Source organism: Peromyscus leucopus, chromosome 20 (assembly GCF_004664715.2).
Source record: "Peromyscus leucopus breed LL Stock chromosome 20, UCI_PerLeu_2.1, whole genome shotgun sequence".
Taxonomy (NCBI): domain Eukaryota; kingdom Metazoa; phylum Chordata; class Mammalia; order Rodentia; family Cricetidae; genus Peromyscus; species Peromyscus leucopus.
The window spans coordinates 865,612-885,601 of record NC_051080.1 but is presented as its reverse complement, the minus strand read 5'-3'; the positions used below and the strand labels follow the sequence as shown (position 1 = coordinate 885,601).

General features: G+C 48.6%; 1 protein-coding gene across 2 annotated transcripts; it reads left to right on the top strand.

The window, feature by feature from the left end:
- Positions 1-1,348: 1,348 nt before the first annotated feature.
- Hoxc4 (homeobox C4) lies at positions 1,349-19,769 on the top strand. Of its 2 annotated transcripts, none has more exons than XM_037197314.1 (3): positions 1,349-2,637; positions 16,932-18,129; positions 18,609-19,769. In XM_037197314.1, exons 2-3 carry the CDS (start codon positions 17,691-17,693, stop codon positions 18,962-18,964), a joined length of 795 nt encoding a protein of 264 aa, XP_037053209.1. In that variant the 5' UTR covers positions 1,349-2,637; positions 16,932-17,690; the 3' UTR covers positions 18,965-19,769. The 2 variants fall into 2 exon arrangements, with proteins under 2 accessions (XP_037053209.1, XP_028730253.1); XM_028874420.2 differs by lacking the exon at positions 1,349-2,637 and having other exon boundaries at positions 14,850-17,049; positions 17,199-18,129.
- The last annotated feature ends 221 nt before the right edge of the window (positions 19,770-19,990 follow it).

Sequence of the window (19,990 nt, the reverse complement as noted above, 5' to 3'; positions counted from 1 at the left end):
CTTTAAAAATATTTTTAAACTGCAGCAAGAATAGGGAAATGTAACTGAGTTCCAAGAAGGACCTCTGGGGTGAAGGGGAGGGGTACCTGAGGGCTCCTGTACTGGTGTTTCCCCATGCTGTGGGTGTCTAAGGCACCCAGTATTCTCACCTTGACTAAAAAGACTTGAGGCTTCTAGACTGTCTGTAGTCTGTACTTAATGCCAGAACATACCAGTGGCTCCGCCGGGTGAGACTCAGGCTCTTCTGGGTCTCAATATCTCTACTGGGTCTGGGTCATCCCTGAGGGGCCTTACGGGACAGAAGGAAGGCTGAGTCCTCACTCAAGGGACCCCAGAGGGACTCCCAGCAATAGTTGGTGCTGTTTGGTAAAGAGATGGGGGAAAAGGGAGTTGGCCAAGGTTTGAGATGCGCTTCAGCTTTCTAACGTATGGACTGGGGTAGGGGCTAGGAGGACAGCGAATGCAGCCTGCTCTGTGTTCAGTCCTGCCTCACCTCTGAGAACACAAACAAACTGCTCTCTCTTCCAGGTCTAAGCCAATGAAGGACAGTTAACTGGATTAAGAGCTGCATAGACCAGTGTGGGAGTCATGTCTGTTTGCTATCATTTATCACAGTCTCTGAGATTTTGTATGGAGGGGGAGGGGGCACCGCTAATTCAGGTGGGGCTGGCCTAGGCTTATGCTCTGCTCAGCTCTACTCCAGGCTCCTGGGATGGGCTGGAGGAGGAAGTACTTTACAGGAGAAACAAATGTGGGATGGGTCCATAAAACTTTACTGCATTTCCTTTCCAGCCTCCCCAACGGGGTGATTTCCTGGAGCCAAGCCTAGGCCCCCCACACTGGAGGTGTGGGGATCTGAAACTGGACTAGGGACTGCTCTATACTTGGACAGAAAGGGAACAGAGTGGCTCTGGAGAGGGTCAGGAAGAGTTCTTTTTATGATTATTAATGCTGACGCTCCTTATATTCTTAAAGGACTGACTTCACTGCATCCCCCTATCTAAGCTATTGTGTCTGTCATTTTTGGACGCAAGAGCCTGTCCTCACTCCACGCTCAGCTTGTAGGAGGTCTCAATGAGTGTTTGTTGAACTGTACCCATTGCCTCCCCTCCCTTCCTTCTGTGCTCAGGAAGGTCAGAGCACTGCTGGAGCCCCCTTCAACTCCAACCTGAAGACTGGGCAGCCCAGCCCCAACCAACTCTCTTCCTCACCTCTTTCTCTTCCTCTCTCCCTTTCTCTCCCCCACTACACACACACACACACACACACACACACACACACACAGAGAGAGAGAGAGAGAGAGAGAGAGAGAGAGAGAGAGAGAGAAATAAAATGTGTGATTTTCTTCAGGGAGTTATTTTAATTTTTTCTACATGCTGAGTTAAACCATTGGATGAGCACTGAAGCGTGAACAAGTGTGGGCGGCTCAGATGGGTAACAGTTAAGTAAGGAAGAGACTATGGCGCACACTCACCGGTTCCAGCCTCCCAGGCAGGCTTCAGGAGGCCCTGTGCTTCCTCCCCAGGGAAACACATCAGGGCTTGATGAACCAAGGGCTTGATGGGGAGGGAACGGGGTGATATTGATCAGACCTGCCTGACAAAGTTCACCAGCCCTTCTGTGGGGTGTTTGCCTCCTCCAGGCAGGCCCCAACGAACTTCTTATTCCCTGGAGGAGCTAGCTGAAGGACTGACCCTCTTAGCTTGCCCAGACTTGGGGGGACAATCGTGCCTACCAGCTCTCCTTCTTTCTGTCACAGGCCTGAGCCCTTGTCCAGCCACAGCTCCACAGTGCTGGTGGCAGAGGCAGCCAAGACAGAAGACACAAAGCCAGAGGCCTCAGACCACTCTTGCACTGGGGTCGGTGAGGCCTAGAAATGTACTCTCTCTTTGACCAGAAGCTGCTTAGAGTCTACCCCACCAAGCTGCCCCTGAACCAACTTTCTAGTTCCAGGACTTAACATTGCTCTGGGAGATTAAATGGAGGGGCTCCTTGGTCCCACAAGGTGATATTAGAGCCAGAGCCCATCTGTCTACTTTGCCCTAGAACCCACCCACTCTGGCAGCAGGAAAGAAGGGGAAGAATCATGACTTACCTTCCGGGGGAGTGGGAAGAGGGGACACGGCCCACTCTGAGCACTTAGAGAGGAGAACAAAATAGGAAGAAAAATGTCAACACGACCTCGAAGGCATCAGGTCCTTCTAGAAATAAGTAAGTAAATAAATAAGTAAGGATCCACCTTCTCCCCCCTCCCCACCCTGCAAGGGGGTGCAGGGAGGGGCAAGGAGCAGCTCTAGGGCTTTTTAGTGTAACTGAGCATTAGAGAAATAGGAAAGGCTTCTATGTGAATTTAGGAGTTTGAAACTTTTGGAGGTTATTTATGTGAATGGCCTGAAGGCAAGCCCGTGAGTGGCTCTTGGGGGACCACGTGATGTCATTAAACCAAGTTTTATGGTGTAGAGAGAGCTGACAAACCCACAATATATTTACATCATATATAATCTTAACTGTCCAGCCACGCAGCTGCTGGTGAGGTTTAATGCTAGGACAGAGGGCCTGGCAGTTAGAGGGGATTACGGCGCTGGGGATGATGGTGAGAGAGGTTACATCTTCGCAAATGAATCCCAGGCGATCGCTGTAAGTTAATTCTCTCCCCCCTTTCTCTCTTTCAGGCCCTTTCTCTCATTTACCTAACTCCCTCCCCGATTTGAAAGAAGAGGATTCTCACTCATTAAGGGGAAAAAGAAAAAGGCCTCCCTAGACTTCCTCAGGCCCGGGTGGGAGAAGGAGGGGAGCTGGGGACATAGGAAGATGGAAGACCTTGCCTCTCTAGATCAGGCCTCCCCTCTGCAGCCTCCGTTTCTGCCTGTCTGCTAGTCAGCTGGGTTAGAAAGAGGCCTTGCCTCTTCAGAGTTTTGCAAGGTCTTCCTGATCCTCTGTGGGTTGGGAAGAAAGCCAAGCCAGAGCCAGAAACACGGTTTCTGGTTGCAGAGGCTCTACAAACCCTAAACACGAGGGCAAAGTGCCTCTGGGGTCCCCTGTTCCACGGAGAGGCCAGTTCATCTCTTGGTCAGTAGCCAAGAGTACATGCAGGGGAAGAAGCTGGGGAAGAAGACAGGGAAGGAGAGAGAGCTGCATTGCTTCTGAACTCACAGACTGCTGCTTGGACTGATCTCAAAGTCTTACTAGTAGGCCTGGGTGGGCAGCTACCCCAGACTCTGAAGTCCAGGGCCTGAGTGTGTCTTGGACCCTTAAGGCTCATATCTTCCCCCAATCCTAGCTACTGGGTCCCTTCCAGCACCTTCAGCCTTGCCCAGATAAAGCTAGGCCCTGGAGACCTAGAGGTTTCTGCTTAGTGTGCAGCCAATGTGTGTTGGATGTGGTTAAGCATGGAGGGAACATATTTGCTAGGCTCTGGAAAGCCCCCTACCTGGGGGCGAGGAGAGAAGAGAATATGGCTCCCTAGGGATGGAACTAGCAGGACCCCAATTGTGCAAGGTATCTGTGGCTCCCTTCAGGTTTCTATCAAGAAGAATCAAAGAAAGCAAAAGCAGGAGGCATGTGTCCACCACACCTGTGAGGTGCACCTCCCTGGGTGTTACAGGAGCTAATCCAGAAGTAACTTGTGAACTCGGGGTACTTGCTGCACTGGCTGGTTTCAGGAACTGGGGGGAGGGGGGAGGGGGGGAGGCCACCTTCCAGAAGAGAGGACTGCAGTGAAAGAGAGGGATCTGTACACCTGCTTTGTGGAATGATGTGATTGTGGGAAGGAGATGGCATGCTGTTAGCACAGTCCAGGGTGCCCTACTACAAGCAGCACAGCAAGAATGGAGTAGAGATCAACAACTGGGCAGATTTGGGCAGGGCGGAGGCCCAAAGGCAGGAGAAGGCTAAGCCAAGCCCCGACTTCGTTATATCCCGCCTGAGCTTAAACTCTCAAGCACTAAAAGCTCGGGGCCCCAACACTCTCTCAGGACCGGGTCTTGCTGCCTCCACCCCCTTACCGCGACCTTAGACTGTCCTCTAGGAAAGCTTTCAGAAAGTTTCCTCCTTAGACTCTTTGCCGGCTCTCTCTCTTCCACGCTCTGCTCCCCCACCATCGATCTGTGATTTTGAGGGTTTCTGGAAACGTTCTGACCCAAGCATCAGGAAGATGGGCGTTTCTCTCGATCTCTTACGGGACTGTTTCCCTCTCGGGTCTACCCCAGGATCTTAGTGGAATCCAAGGATCTTTAACCAAGAATTTAGTCTGAGCCAAAGCCGCACTCTCTGGTAACATTCCAGCGCCCTCCCTGCCCCACCAATCTCAGTCCTTTCTCTTTTTCTCTGAGTAGAGGGCGAGGGAGAGGTATGGATTTACACAGCATCTCTTGGGGGCATTCAATACTTTCTACCCCTTTTTTGATTTCCAGGTTCAAAAGTTCCATTTCAATATCTTTCCTTCTTTCTTTAACAATAGCCCCTCTCTCCCTTCCCTTGCCTAGGTCGGTATGTGTGTGTGTGTGTGTGTGTGTGTGTGTGTGTGTGTGTGTGTGTGTGTTTAATGTTTTTTTTTCTGGTCTCACCTGGAAACGAGCAAACACAAAAGGGAACCGAGAGTCTTGGGTTTTCCACCCTCTTTTGTAGATGAATTTGAGATGGGGGATGGGTAAACAATCGGATACCAAAGATGCCCTAGCCTACCCAGAAAGCTTTTAATTTTGTTCCTAGGTCTTTAACCCCAGAAGAAGCAAAACAACCAATCAGGAAAGTGTTTCAGCGGAGTCACATGCCCCCACCAACCAATCAGCAAAAATGTGCTTGGATCGGTGTCTGGATCTGGCCCCTCCATTCTTCCCTTCTTCCCCCTGAACACTGACTTAAGGACCGGAGTCGGCCCTAATTCAGTCGGGTGAGCTGTAGAGTGGAGGGGAGGAGCTACATTAAGCCGCTTCCAGTCCCCGCCTTCAGTATAGAAGCTGTTCTGAGGAGTCTCCTGTGTCTCTAGTTTCTAACAAAGTTGTTTGTGGAGTCCCAGTTTTTCGGGGATCTGAAGTTGTCCTGGCATCTGGAACCAGCCTTGTTTACTGGTGTGACCCTGTTCGATACTCTGGCTTTCAGGAGGTGACTCTGAATTAGGCTACAGAGGAAAAACAAGTGGAGCTACAGCCCCAATCCAAATTCTGAGTTGCTTCCTACACACTCGCCTTTCTTAGCTTTTGGGGTTTTCATTCTCCTACGATCCTCTTAGGGACAGGTAGGGCGGTTAGAAGATTAACTTTATGGAAATGCTCCAGGAACAATTAGCTTTATCGGACTGCCTCAAGCATGCATAGTTGGACATGGTAGCAAAAGTGGAAATGGTTTTTGAAAGTTATGTTTGGTACCTCTAGTTTGTCAAATGACTTTAACCCAGTTAAGGGGAATCTTTTTCTAAACAAATGAGTGAACTGAGAGAATCTTCTCCCTCCATATTCAGCAGCTGATGGGTTTGTTTAAGCCACTTTCCCTTCCTTTCTTTTTAACAGGATATAATAAAATTGACTGTTGAGTGTAGCTCAGTGGTAGAGCATGTTCTTAGCATGCTTAAGACCCTGGGTTCAAAATATACATATGTTAATATACATAATGATAAATTAGATGATGATCCTGTGTTTATGCTGCCAGAAGACACAGTTGCTGAAGGTGTGTGTGTTTTGACATGGTATTTATGTGACTCAAATCGGATAAGCAAATCAGAATAACTTCTGGTCAATAGCTCTGGATGGCATAGTGTGTGTATCCAAAGGAAATACTTAGTTTGTGGGTACTTGGACACTGGTATGTTCAGCCTAGGCATCTCCAGGGTTTTGCTAGGGTTGGTGGGATTCTTCTGCCTCCCTTCAGCTCTAATCTTCTTCTGCATTCCATGAACTAAATGGTAAGAGCTCTCCCTGGGCCTCTAAGCTCTCACTGCAGGTATTATGGATACCTACAAGAGTGGGAGGAACACCCCACCTAATTGTCTACTGGGTAGGGCTGATTTGGAAATAATGCCATAGGCTATGGGGGAAGATTAGGGTGAGAAGCCAGAAACAGGCACCCTTTTCTAAAGCACAGGGCTCCATTTGCCTCTTTCATGAACTAGTATTGAAGTATGTATGTCCCTAGTAGAGCCATGTCTGAGACCAACCTTCACCTTCAGTGTGTCACACTGGGTTCATCAGATCCCATGACAGGCAAGGAAAGACAGCAGATCTGCTCTGTCCCCATAGGCCCTAGGAAGAGAGGTTTCTCAGAGTGACCCTTCCCTCTTCATGTCCAAGTATACTGTCTCTCTTAATCCTGTTGGAGGTTTTCAGTCGTTTTTGAAGGGAGAAATGCTGAACTATCTTTGCTTTAGTTCTGTGTCTTTTTTGTTTTGTTCTGTGTCATTTTTGTTGGGAGGACAGCACTCATTCTGAGCCTCCTCCAAAGTGCAGCTACAGCAGCTGAAGCTCTTAGAAAGTGAGAAGAAATTATGGGATTAGAATGCCAAGCTGGGGTTTTGGGGCTAGCAATCTAATAGATGTGGCTGTTAGAAGGCTAAGAAAGTCAAATCCCCCCACCTTTGTGGGGTCCTTGTAATTCCTAGTGGTGTGCTGGTTCTGATAAAATCTCCCTGGGCTGCTTTGATGGTGTTTTAGGAGACCCCCCCCCAAAAAAAATTGCAGGTAGTGTATAGGCCAAGTATCAAAGAGATAGATAACTTTGTTCTTGAGTCTCACAGAATCCTGAAATTCTTCTCCCACTCCTAAGGCTAAAGAATGAAAAGCTAGGGGAGATATTCTGCCTCCCCCCACCGCGCGTGTGTGTGCATGTGTCCAAAATATGAAACTTGGGAAGGCTGGACTAGAATATTTGTCTAGGACCTTGCTCAGCCTCTAACTGACCACATTAGAAGCTATGCTGAAGTCACATAAAAGGTTCTGGGTACCCTGCAAGGTAGTACAGGAAGGAGGCCTATCTCTCTAGTTCTACCATGATATGAGAAAGATGGAATGTGGAATGTGTAGGATCACTTCCCTGGGATGCTTTCTTATTGCACAATAGGTCTCAGAGAGATAGAACAGACTAGTTAGTTCCTTCATCACCTGTCCCTGAACACTAGGGTACCTGAACATAGAAATATATGTATATACCTAAACTGTACTTTGATAGAGGTGAGAAGCTTGATTGGACATAGTGAACTAGGCTTTCTTTCCTTTTCCATTCTTCCTACTAGCCCAGGATGGAAACCATTTGTCCACACTCCCACCCTCAAGCCCTCAGCCTTTGAGTTACTTTTCTTCTCCCACCTCCGGAAAACTCAGACTTTGGAATAGCCCCTAATGGGTGGCAGCCATGCTCTAGGTGACTCTCAGTACCCTGTTGTCCTAGATTGAGTTTTGAACTATGTGATGCTGGAGGACCTGGGGTGGGGAGGGTCAGGTAAGAAACCAGACTCTTATGTAGTGGAATACCTTTGCCTTCTTCTCCAGGAACTCAAAAGTTTCTTTGCTCAGACATTAAAGGAAATATTTTTTTTAAAGAAAATACTTCTTAAACTTAAAAAAGTCAATGCTCTAGTTGGAAAACTTTCTTTGGCTCTGTCTCTCCATCTCTGTCTCTGTTTCTGTCTCTGTCTGTCTCTGTTTCTCGTGTGTGTGTGTGTGTGTGTGTGTGTGTGTGTGTGTGTGTGTGTGTGTAACAAGGGGTCAGATCCTTCACATCAGATTGTGTATGTGTCCCCCTCCCCTGTAGAGGATGGGGTGGCTAAGGTTTTATTGGGGGAGCTTTTCCTGTTGGGAGCAGAGACGGGTCATAAACACCTAAGGAGGCTGTTTTGATCTGGTGAATTCTCAGGAAGCAGCATCTAAGGTTTTGCTTTGTAAATCACTCTTCTCCCAAGCTGTGCGCTAGATTGGATTGCACTTCCCCAAGCCACCTAAGGCCTCTCCTAACCTCCCTTCTCCAGTAAACCAAAGAAGAAAACTAAAAGGGCTTTCAGAGTCCCCCAAATCCTTTGCCTCCAATAAGAAAAGGGCCAGTTGGTGACTTCCCCCTGCCCCCAAGACACACAAAGTTCCAACTGTAAAAATCAAAACCTTCCTTTCTGTTTCCCTTAGGCAAGCCTAATCAGCAAACACCTTAATCACAAAGGAACTAATTCTGAAGACAAACAGCTTCAGAGCCTGAAAGGGAGCGATCCCAGGACTCCTGTATCTCTCTGTTGTCTCTTTACTTTGGTATGTAAGAGACAGAGATGGGAGTGAGGCATGTAGAGATCTTACCTGGTACTATAACAATGACGGGAACTGCAAGGCTGTGTGGAAAGTCCACAGCCTTCACACAGATCTTCCTACCAAACTGAATACATTTCGCCTTAATGGTTCTATTTTGTAATGGTAATTAATGACTATTCAGGTACCAACTACACCCCAGCCCCCACAGTTCTTTCCCCATCCTGAGCTTCTTCGGGTCTACTGAGCTAAAGAAAAAGAACAGCCCTCCACTTCTCTCTAAGTCTGAGCAATATCTTTTTATCTTTCTTTCTTTCTTTCTTTCTTTCTTTCTTCCTTTCTTTCTTTCTCTCTTTTCCTTTTCTTCCATAAAGACAGGGTTTCTCTGTGTAGCCTTGGCTGTCCTGGAACTTGCTCTGTAGACCAGGCTGACCTTGAACTCTCAGATCTGCTGATTTCTGCCTCCCAAGTGCTGGGATTAAAAGTGTTCACCAGCACCACAGGTTTAGAAGCAACATCTTATCTGGACACTTTCAGAGTTCCAGGCATCCACTGCCAGTGAAATGCCCTTACACATAGGAAATAAAGCCACACACTGTATAAATTCCTGGAATCTTTCAGTTTTGCAAAGCTAATTTGCCCTCATCCATTTCTCAGAGAAATTTAGGTGGGACACCCCAAACCTACAAGCACCAGAAAAACCTCCTCATTCCTAGAACAGATACAATGCAACTCATGTGTTTTTATAGAGAGCAGACTACTCCTATAGCACACATAAAAATGTTCTTCTAGACTCTTCTGTGTCTGTATCAGAATGTATGTTTCATATCCTTCTCTGCTTCACATTTGTATGCAGGTTTATAGATCTTTAGATTTATAGATCCACAGTGAACCTAACAGTCCTCTGTCAGATTCTTGTGTGCACATGACCAATCTTTCTCAATAATCATCGGAGGTATGTGCTGGGATGTTTTAGTACAGCTCTCTCTAAACATCTAAATGAATATTTGGAGTTTTTCCTCCTAAGTTAGAAAGAGTTGTGCATGTATGACTCAGTTTCTACTTTGAAAATTTTATCTAGATTTATTCAAGGTTCTCAGCCCATAAAATAGCTACACATTGAAGCTATGTACATGGAAATGTTTATAAGTGTTACCATTTTTCTGCAAACTTAATATTTGAACATATGTTTAGAGATAGTTTCCGCAAAACATCTAGGTGTAAGGGCATAGATTTCTCCCTTAAAAAAAAAAGTAAATGTTCTACAGCTGTCTGTCCCACCCCAAGCACCTTCTGACCTATAAAGATATCTAGTGAGTGGGAATGGGGACCCAGTATCACTTGAATGTATTTCCTATTATAGCAAATGATTTTGTCCCCTACCACCAAGATTATTGCCAATTCTAGTTCAGCTGAGTTATGCAGCTTGTGAAAACCCTCCAGGGGGATCATAGCCTCCTTCTAGGCTGTAGCTGGGACCTAAGATCCCAGCTCCAGCTTTCCAATTTCAGTATCACCCGAGGAAGTGGCCCAGAAGAAATCCAGTGCAGTACCCCTGCACATAGGGATGAAGGGTTTGTAGGTACACACACACACACACACACACACACACACACACACACGCAGTATTTTTTAAACTTTGAAGAAAATGTGTTTAAGTCCTAAATATTTTTGTAGGTGCCCAAATGATGCCAGGGTCACTGTTCAACCCTAAGCTCCCCTCCCGCGTTGTTCTTGGTGCCCAGGGCCCAGTTAAGCTGGCCGCCTGCTCGCAGCAGCCGCGCTCTTATCGGCGGGATTGATGCCTCCTCGGCTCCTGTATATCATTTCCAAGATTTTTTCTGTCCAACTCCTCGGCTGCTTTGGCTTCTGTGGCTTTGACTAATGATTGCTACAGATGCCAACGTCTCCAGAATCCTAATAGCCAGGCAGACGGACTCTTATTTACCCGGCGATGTTACTGTACAGAAGGAATGGGGGGCGAGGAACTGGGGCGTCATAAGTCAGGGGGCAAGGAAAGGGCTGTGACCAACCCGAGCTTCACCGGACTTCCACATGATAGAGACGTCCCGACCCCCTCCTCTCTCTGTGGAAAAAATCACATAGTATGTATATAAAAACAACCTAGTATTAGTGACTCATCAAAGAATGAACATGACTATGGGAGAGGAAGCAGAGCAATGTTTATTAGTTGTAAATAAAGAGACTGAGCGGAAGCCCAGCAGTTTGGGGAGGTTGAAAGTTTCTCCTTTCGGATGGGAAAAGGGAGCAAGAGGTCAGCCGGCCTCCTCCTCGGAAGATGCAGAGTCCTTGACTCTAGTCCTCCACGTCCATCTCGACCCTAACCCAGTCTTTCTAACGTTACACCCCTACCCCTTTCCCTCCTTGCCTCACCTGCAGAGGCTGCAGTGGAGGAGGCTGGACCGCGGTCCGGGGCTTGGGAGACCGAAGCCACGGGAAAGGATGCTTCCTGCTTCTGGGGCGGCCAAGTAGAGGGGTCTCCTGGCTGTGGGGTAACAATAGGACCCCATCGCCTGATGCATGTTGGGGTCCGCAGCTGGGACCTCAGGGCCTGCGGTCCCAAGGACGCCTGGCGCGTGGAGTTGTAGTCGGATTTGCTTCCCTGGGTTGCTGGTCGCCCGCCAACGCTGAGCCCAGGTGTTCACCAGGCAAAGGGCTGCGAGTCCTCATCTTCATCCTGCTTCTCCCGGTCTCAGTCCAGACTTTTCCCACACTTTCTTGGGGGTAGATAGAAATACAAAAACCACAGAGTCCGGCTCCCAGGCCCGGCGCCAGGGGACAGCTCAAATGGGGAGGATCGCGCAGCACAACGTGACTCCGAGGCGGGTAGACAGGATCACACCGTCGCAGCCTCGGCGCGCCCAGGACCGTGTGGCCTGTCCATTTCCTTGGAGTGAAAGGCGAGGAGGCCTAGGGACCCGGATACGCGCCGGCTGCCGGCACATCTCAGGAGGATTCGAGAATACAAAAAGGGAGCCGAAAGATTTAAACACTCGGAGATAGAGTCCTCCCGAAGCAGCCCTAGAGAAAATCAATCACGTAATTAAAACAGGGAGGGGTTAGGTTTGGGCCGGGGGTGGGGGGGGGCCAGGGTTCTGTGGCCTAGGTGCTGGGGGCCGAGGTGGCAAGCGTGTGGCAAGCGAGGTGGCAAGAGTGTGACTAGCCTGCCCGTCCCGGTGCGCCCAGCCGCCGCGGGAAGTTCAGAGCTCCTTGCTGCTGGTCTCTGCTGGGCTAGGAAGAGCGGCCTGGGACCCCTCCTAGGCGGATCTGGAGACTGCCACAGCCCTTTCCCAGGCTTCCCTGTTTTTACAGGGTTAAGTCGCCCAGTGGCAGTTGGGGCTGCTCCCTGATCCCAGTGGTACCACGGATCTGCCCAGGCAAGTTTGACAGAGAACCGGGGTGGCACCTAACTCCTTTGTGTTTAAGCTGAAGAAGGGAGGTAGCACCCCAGTTTTTAAGACACTTACTCATCCCCTTTGGCCTTGTTTCCCCCAACCCAGGCATCCAAGGCATACCTTTAGGATGACTCCGGTGATAGACTGAGGCTTGGAAGGAGGCATGAGGCCACAGGGCTTATAACAGGGGAGATTTTGGGCTGAGCGAACTGGGCTCCTTTGAGCAGGGTAAGAGAAGGAAAGGGAGATAGAGGAGATAATAAGGCGCCAGGAGCTCCATTCTGTAAAAGGAAGATGCACGGTTATTACTGAGGTTAATAATGGTAATGATCTGGTATGGCTGGGTCAAGGACCGTAGAACTGTGCAGCGCAGTCCCTTCTCACGGAGGATCTCTGGGAGTGCCAGGGATTCCCCACCTTGGCTGTGATCGGAAAGAATAAAATGAAGCCTTCCCTGTCTTACTGTGACCTTTCTTCTCCCACCTCTAGAGCACTCTAGAAAAAAAAAGGAATTCTTATAGTCTTCACCCCTTCATCACCCCTGCTTTCTCCAGCTCACTAGTGCTGGGTATCTTTGGTTTTCCTGGAGGAGCACCTTTCCTGTGAAGGAGTCCAGTTCTTTGAGCAATTACCCAACCAAGTCCCCACGAGTCCTGCTGTGACCCTAGAGGAGACACAGGACTCCCTTGCCCATCATGAAATATTCCCTCTATCCTTAGTCTTTGCTTGTCTTCTTGTCTTGGTCCTGGGTGCCTAATTTCGCATGTGGCTGGAAGCTCCGAGGTCAGGAACACATCAGAGCACCTTGAAACACCCTATCAACTCCCCAAAGAGTTTCCACTGTCCTCAACTGTGGGAGTCACTGAGCCCTCTCTCAACTATGGCCAGCCTAATCTCTAGATCTTTTCAAGACATATTTAGCCTCCTTTGAAAGTTCTCTTAACAAAAAGTTTAGGTTTCAAACCTCCAAAAAAGCAAGCTTCCTATGTCCATATGTCAGGGTTTACAACAATATTCACAAATAAGGTTTGCCTCAGAGAGAAAGGGATACCTCAGCACAAGCCTTATGGGAGATATAATCCAGCAGCTTTGAATGGGAGTGGGGATCACCCAAGCTGGGATGAACAGAGGGTGGGGGAACCCAACCTCTAACTAACAATTTCTCCAGCATAAAAATGAAGCATCAAATTCGTTAGCCCAGGGCCTTCATTTTTCCCCTTCCACATTATAACTAGTTATTGAACTCGCTGGAAGATCTAAAGGCCATTTGCGAAGAGACAAATTTCAATGGAGTTTCCCCATCAATAACCCCATGGCAGTGACCTATTGGAACAAGTCAAACACCCGAGGTGAAATGCAGGTCACTCTGTCTAACCAATATTAAAATGCGGCCACTTTTTAAAAAGCCACTTTAAACGAGATTTGAGGAAAATTGAATTCCAAAGAAGGCAAGGGGGGGGGGAGATCCACAAGAGGACCATGCCTATGGTCTCCAAACAAACAAGAAAAATCCATCTTTAATATTTTAAAGGGGGGCAAATTAACATTCCATGATTGCTTTTCTTTTCTTTCCCTCTCTCTCTTTTTATACTCTAAGCGATTCCAGGAAGGGAAAAAAGGTTGAGTATTTTCTAGTGACATGTCCAGGTTATTAAAATCATTTTAGACCAATTCATTACTTTTACTGACAAGAGATTTAAGGAAGAAATCAATTAAACATTTGCATATTCTTTTGCATACATTAGTCCTGCGCGCTTGCATTGGGAAAGGACAAAAAACACACACACACAGAGATACACAAAAGGAAAAAATAGTATAAGAATCTTGTTTTAGTTTGGGGTTTTCAAGTTGCCCGGGGGAGAAAAAAAAATCAAAATGAAATGAATTGCTTGATTGCATACCTTCTAAAAGTCTATTTATTTGAGGAAAAGGAAAGAAGCATGCTGTAATTTTTAATCCCTAAAACAATAACAAAGCACATACATTTAAAAAAAAAAACACTGTACTTCAGAAAGTGGGAAAGAGTGACACTTACTATCCTTTTTACAGTTAAATCCTGAATTGTTTCTCCCATTTGTTTAACTTAACTTATTTATTTATTTTGCCCCTCAGAAAATCCAGGGAGTATGAGGTAGGATTTTTACTGCAGCACAGAATCTGTGGAGGCGCTAGGGTATCTCAGCCAGCATCTTGTTACTGGGGAGGGGAGGAATATGGGTTAGCCAACGGTCAGTATGGTAATCCAGGCACAATAAGGCCTCTCACAACAATGGACACATATTTTTCTTCAGTGGTGTCAGAAGGGAAGCGCTTTGTACTGAAACCTGTTTCCGAGAGAGAAACCAGATCGAGATTTAGAAAGGAGATGGGGTGTGGGGCAGCATGCAGAGAGCACTGGATGCTGGCAAAAGGTGGTCAGAAAACATAAAGGATAAACACTGGGACCAAGCGAAGTAGAGGGCAGAGCCTTTGGGGAGTGGAAGGCAGGAGAGGAAAGCACAAAGGGAGAGAAGACCAAATACAAAGATTCGTCACTGGGGAGGGCCTCCTTAGTACCCCCCCCCCAGGAGTTAAGCCCCCGCTGAGTGCAAGAGCCCTCTACAGGAAAAGATTTCCTGGTTTGTAACAATGTTCAGGCAAACATGCTGTATGGGTATGTGTACTGAGGTATTTAATCCATGTGATAGTCAACGTCCTTTTCCTAAGCTACAGGAACACCCAGAGAGGTTTTGTTTGTTATTTGGTTTTATTTATTATTTTTATAAGTGATGTAGATGAGACTGGACACATTTGGGGGGATTTCATAGATTTTTACTTTCTGGTTATTCATGCTGAATTAGCTGAACAAACCTGAAATGAGAACTCCATTTATTAATGGCTGCATAAAAGGCATTTAGCATTTTAACAAATATTAATAGCATGTATAGATGTGTATTTGTGAACCATAATAACCAAAGATAAACTTGGCATCCAGTGTGAGGCATCTGAACCCATGTCTATTCATTTATACTGACCCAAAGAGAGTCTCTTGGACTCACCTGCAGGAGCTAAGAAGTCTAGGAAATGTAGGGGCATGTATGATGGTGGGTAATGTCTTGGGAAGGATATTTTAGCAAGTTCAATCTAGAGGGTTAGAAGTGAGGAAAAAGGAGGTTGAGGTGGGAGACAGGGTTGGTAGAAGGTGAAGGAGTGGGGCTGGGAGAAGGGGCAGACAGCTCACCTTTGAAGGAGAGGAAGAGAATAGTGTCAGTTGGGGCCGAGTGAGGCAGCGAGGCAGGTGCAGACCCTAGACAAAACCTCAGGCTGAAGGGCTGAAGAACTCTCTGTTTTCCCTTACCCTTCCCACCCTACCACTGCTCTCTGGGGCTTTGGATTCCCAGATGGGGCAATTTGGAGTTGTTGCTCAGATCTTCCCTTTACCCACTTCCAGCAACTTGTAGTTTGCCCCCGTGAGAGAGTGAGTGAGTGAGTGAGAGAGAGAGAGAGAGAGAGAGAGAGAGAGAGAGAGAGAGAGAGAGAGAGAGAGAATAAAAGAAAATTTAAAATCTTCACACAACTCCCGGCCACCAACAACAACGTAGCTGCCTTCCCCTCACTCACAGCCTTGAGCTCCTCTTCCAAGAATACAGCCAGTCCTCATATTCAGGGTCAGATCCAAGTGAGCAAGGATTCTCCAAAAGCTTTGGGAGTTTGAGAGTCTCCTGTAAGAGGTGGTTGACCTCTAGGGAATTCGGTTCCCTCATCCAGCTGATTGGGGGGGGGGTCTCTTGGGGAGAATGTCTCTAGGACTTTGAAGCACCAAGTCATGGGGGCCAAGCCCTGGTGAGCTTGGGCTGGGGCTGAGGCCCTAAGCATTGGAACCTGGATGGCAGCCAGGGGCTCAGGCCCAATCTGTCTCTTTGGGCTTTGCTTGTGGCTCCCTCCTATTCCAGCCCTCAAAGCGAACCCTAATTTGGAAATGGGGACCCTCTCCCACATCCCAAAGGTGGTGAAAAAGAATGTTAGGAATCTTCTCTTTCCGTATCTCTCTCACGGGGCTTTATTTTTTTTCTCTTCCCCCTCCTCATTCCCTTAATTGCAGATGTTCTAATTAAACCCTCAAATAGTTGTTATGCTGTTTTAAAAGGTACTTATTCAAGTGTCAACCAGGCTGGGCTGGGAGGAGGCAGCATAGGGCGGCGAATTAAAGGTAGATTGACTAATCACAGCGGCGATCATAATAATAAAATCAGAGGGAAAAAAATCACATTACGACTTTTCGTGGAAAGGAGGGAGCAGGCAGCCAGCGGCCGCCAGCCCTGTGCCGCCGACACAAAGAGTGCGGGCGATTCCGCGAGACTGATTTATGACGTTTTACAGCCCTATAAAAGCTGTAGCGACGAGGCAAGCGCTCCTACCACCGCTGGCAGATTTAGTCTAATAAATAAAACATAAACAGTTAACTTTATGTGTCACTTTTATTGTTATCAAGTAAAATATAGCCGAGCCCCGGCAAGCTATGATTTTAAACTATAATTGTTATCAAGCACAACACGGGGACCTGGCTCCCTCCCTGGGCTTTCCCCTCTGCTGCCCCCCACCAACTCTGAGTTATAGAAGATCAGTTAATTGGAGTCCGATGACGAGGCCACCCCTAGCTAAGGAGCCAGAGACTGGAAAAAATAGCTCTTCCTTGCCCCCTGTATTCCCTCTGACTCTGCCACTTCTCCTGGGGGTATTCTGTGAGTGGGTGGCAGAGGGAGGAGGCAGGGTGAGAAGAGGCTGGAGACCCCTGCCCTGCCTCCAAAGCTCGGGGACTTCACCTCTTCTTTTTGGAAGGCAGCCTGGAGCTGGCCCTGGGGAATATGTGTTTACATGTAAACACACGTGTTACACGGATACAGTCCCTGACTGGAAGCAAGCAGGCTCTACCCACACAGGCCTGGAGTGTAAGGCATGGAGGGAAAACTCCCAGGGCTTTATTTAGTTGGGCCCCACTTCAGAGCACTGACTCCTGGCAGAGATCTCTCTCTCTCTCTCTCTCTCTCCCTCTCTCTCTCTCTCTCTCTCTCTCTCTCTCTCTCTCTCTCTCTCTCTCTCTCTCTCTCCCTCTCTTTTTATTTTACCAGAGCTGTTCGGAGCCAGTCTGGGAGGTGGTGCTGTGAGAAGTCACCAGGCCGGGGAGCAGGAGTCACACATGGGTCATCAGTAGGAGATATCCTCTGCTCTGGGGCCTGGGCTGGGAAGGACAGTGGGTAGCAGGGAGATCAAGGTTTCTGAAATCTGCTTTTGCCAACCACTTCCCGTCTCTCTTCAGCGGGGGCTCAAGCCCTAGACCTCCAGAAATGACGTCAGGATCATTTGCATCCCGCTGCCTCAACCTGCCTAGTACTGCTGGGACCCTGTCTCGACGGTCCCTTGGCCAAGAGGGTTGGGTGAGTGTGTATGGGGTAGGGGAGCTGGACTTTAGGATCCTTGGATGGGTTGAGGTACCTCAGGCTCCCTAGCATTCTAAGCTCAGCCTGGGCCCCTCCCCATCCAACCTCCTCTGAAGCCCTCATTGAACTTCCTCTTCCTGCGAAAGAGGGGCGCTGCCCTGTGACCTACACAAGACTGCAACAGGATTACTATAATGGAGACCACTGGAAAGGCACTGGAGCCTGGGCCCACCGGGCGCACTGGAGGCCGGAGAGGAGACCCTGGGCCGGGGCTGAATCACAGCCTCCCGACAGCCCTCAATGCCCAGGCATTGGAGCCGAACTGGGAGCCTCCCATCTCCTTTTGCAGGGGAGGATTGTCAGTCTGGCGGGGTGTGCAATGGTGAGCACCCCAGCTTCTGCCAGCCATCCCCCCACCCCACCCCACCCCCAGCAGCAGCAGCACCACACACACAAAAAATTGGATACATTTTGAATAAAGCGATTCGGTTCCTTATCCGGGGACTGGGTTGCTCGGTGTGATTGGCCGGCGGAGTCACATGGTGAAAGTAACTTTACAGGGTCGCTAGCTAGTAGGAGGGCTTTATGGAGCAGAAAAACGACAAAGCGAGAAAAATTATTTTCCACTCCAGAAATTAATGATCATGAGCTCGTATTTGATGGACTCTAACTACATCGATCCGAAATTTCCTCCATGCGAAGAATATTCGCAAAATAGCTACATCCCTGAACACAGTCCGGAATATTACGGCCGGACCAGGGAATCGGGATTCCAGCATCACCACCAGGAGCTGTACCCACCACCGCCTCCGCGCCCTAGCTACCCTGAGCGTCAGTATAGCTGCACCAGTCTCCAGGGGCCCGGCAATTCGCGAGCCCACGGGCCGGCCCAGGCGGGCCACCACCACCCTGAGAAATCGCAGCCGCTCTGCGAGCCGGCGCCTCTCTCAGGCGCCTCTGCCTCCCCATCCCCAGCCCCGCCAGCCTGCAGCCAGCCAGCCCCCGACCATCCCTCCAGCGCCGCCAGCAAGCAGCCCATAGTCTACCCTTGGATGAAAAAAATTCACGTTAGCACGGGTAGGCAACTTTGCTTTTTGCCCCCCCTCCCCTCTTCCCGGCGCTCCCCACCTTCCCTGGCCCCCTCCGGCCCCGTCCTCCTTTCTCTCCTTCCCCCCTCTCTCTCCAGGAGCGACTCTGGGTTAGCACAATTGAACTGGATTTACGAGCGAGAATGGGTAATTACATCCCCCATAAATTTTATGGCTTAGCTACTCTGGGCAGTCCGAGCCATGTGCTACGATCTGTTATGTATGTGTGAAAACTATGCTCGCTTTCTAAGGGCGCATAAATAATTCAGTGTCGTTACAATGAGGATTCCCCTCTTATTACACTACAAAGTCTCCAGCTCCCTTCAACTTCTTTATAACCCATTTAGCTTGATGACTTTATTCCCACCACTCCCTCCTGCTCCTCAAAGCTGAGGATGGGGTGTGGGTGGGGGCGGGGAGCCTGCTGCCTCTGAACCCCACTATTTGCTTCCCCTCCCCTCCCCCCAGTGAACCCCAATTATAACGGAGGGGAGCCCAAGCGCTCGAGGACAGCCTACACCCGGCAGCAGGTCCTGGAATTAGAGAAAGAGTTTCATTACAACCGCTACCTGACCCGAAGGAGAAGGATCGAGATCGCCCATTCGCTGTGCCTCTCTGAGAGGCAGATCAAAATCTGGTTCCAAAACCGTCGCATGAAATGGAAGAAGGACCACCGACTCCCCAACACCAAAGTGAGGTCAGCGCCCCCGGCCGGCGCTGCGCCCAGCACCCTCTCGGCAGCCACCCCGGGTACTTCTGAAGACCACTCCCAGAGCGCCACGCCGCCGGAGCAGCAACGGGCAGAGGACATTACCAGGTTATAAAACGTAACTTACACCCCTGCCCCCACCCTGTGCTCCGTGACCCCCTCACACACAAATTGACTCTTATTTATAGAATTTAATATATATATATATTTTGGTTCTTTTTCCTCTTCCTCCTGCCTCCTCCCTTGTCAGTTCTAAACAGACAAAACAGATAAACAAGCCCCTGCCCTTCTCCCTTCACTGTTGAGGACCCCTTTAAGCATGTGGTGTTATCTTAGCATGGTACCTGCTGGGTTTTGTTTTTGTTTTGTTTTTGTTTTTTAAGGCCATTGGGGGGGGTATTTATTTTTTAAGAAAAAAAAGCTGCAAAAATTATATATTGCAAGGTGCGATGGTCTGGTTTGGGTGAATTTCAGGAAAAATGAGGAAAAGAAGAAGGAAAGGGAGATTTTTTAAGTGGATTCTCATCCTCTCTCCTCCTCCCCCCCACTTTCCTTAGGCCTTTTGCATTGAAAATGCACCAGGGGAGGTTAGTGAGGGGGAAGTCATTTTAAGGAGAACAAAGCTATGAAGTTCTTTTGTATTCTTGTGGGGGGGTGGGAGGAGGGGGGGCCAGCAGACAAAGCTAAAGCATCTGGAGAGCCTCTGGGAGCTGTTTAGTTTGAGGAGCCAAAAGAACATAAAAATGAACTTTCAGTTCAGAGAGGCGGCAGTCTGTAGGTAGATGCTCCCTACCCCATCGTGGTTGTTGTGTTTTTGGACTGAATTTACTTGATTATTGTAAACTTGCAATAAAGAATTTTAGTGTTGATGTGAAATGCCCCGTGATCAATAATAAACCAGTGGCTGTGAATTAGTTTTACGTCAATGTCTGATGGTTTCTTTTTAATCCCCCTCCTTCTGGCCTGGTGACATCTTACCTTCTCTATAGTCGCCTAAGTTCACTCTGAACAAACACACAAACCTTAACATTTGACCTCAGGTGTTCAGGGCTTATGGAAAAAACTGTGAGGGGTCTGGGGTAAGGGATGTGCGGACTGTGGAGGGTTCCTCTGCCCCTTCTCTCCGACTTCTCAGCGAGAC

Excerpts from the sequence above, each read along its gene's own strand:
- Hoxc4 (XM_037197314.1), top strand. The coding sequence starts at position 17,691 with ATGATCATGAGCTCGTATTTGATGGACTCTAACTACATCGATCCGAAA. Across the intron at positions 18,130-18,608 it reads AAAAATTCACGTTAGCACGG|TGAACCCCAATTATAACGGA; the intron begins GTAGGCAACTTT and ends CCCTCCCCCCAG.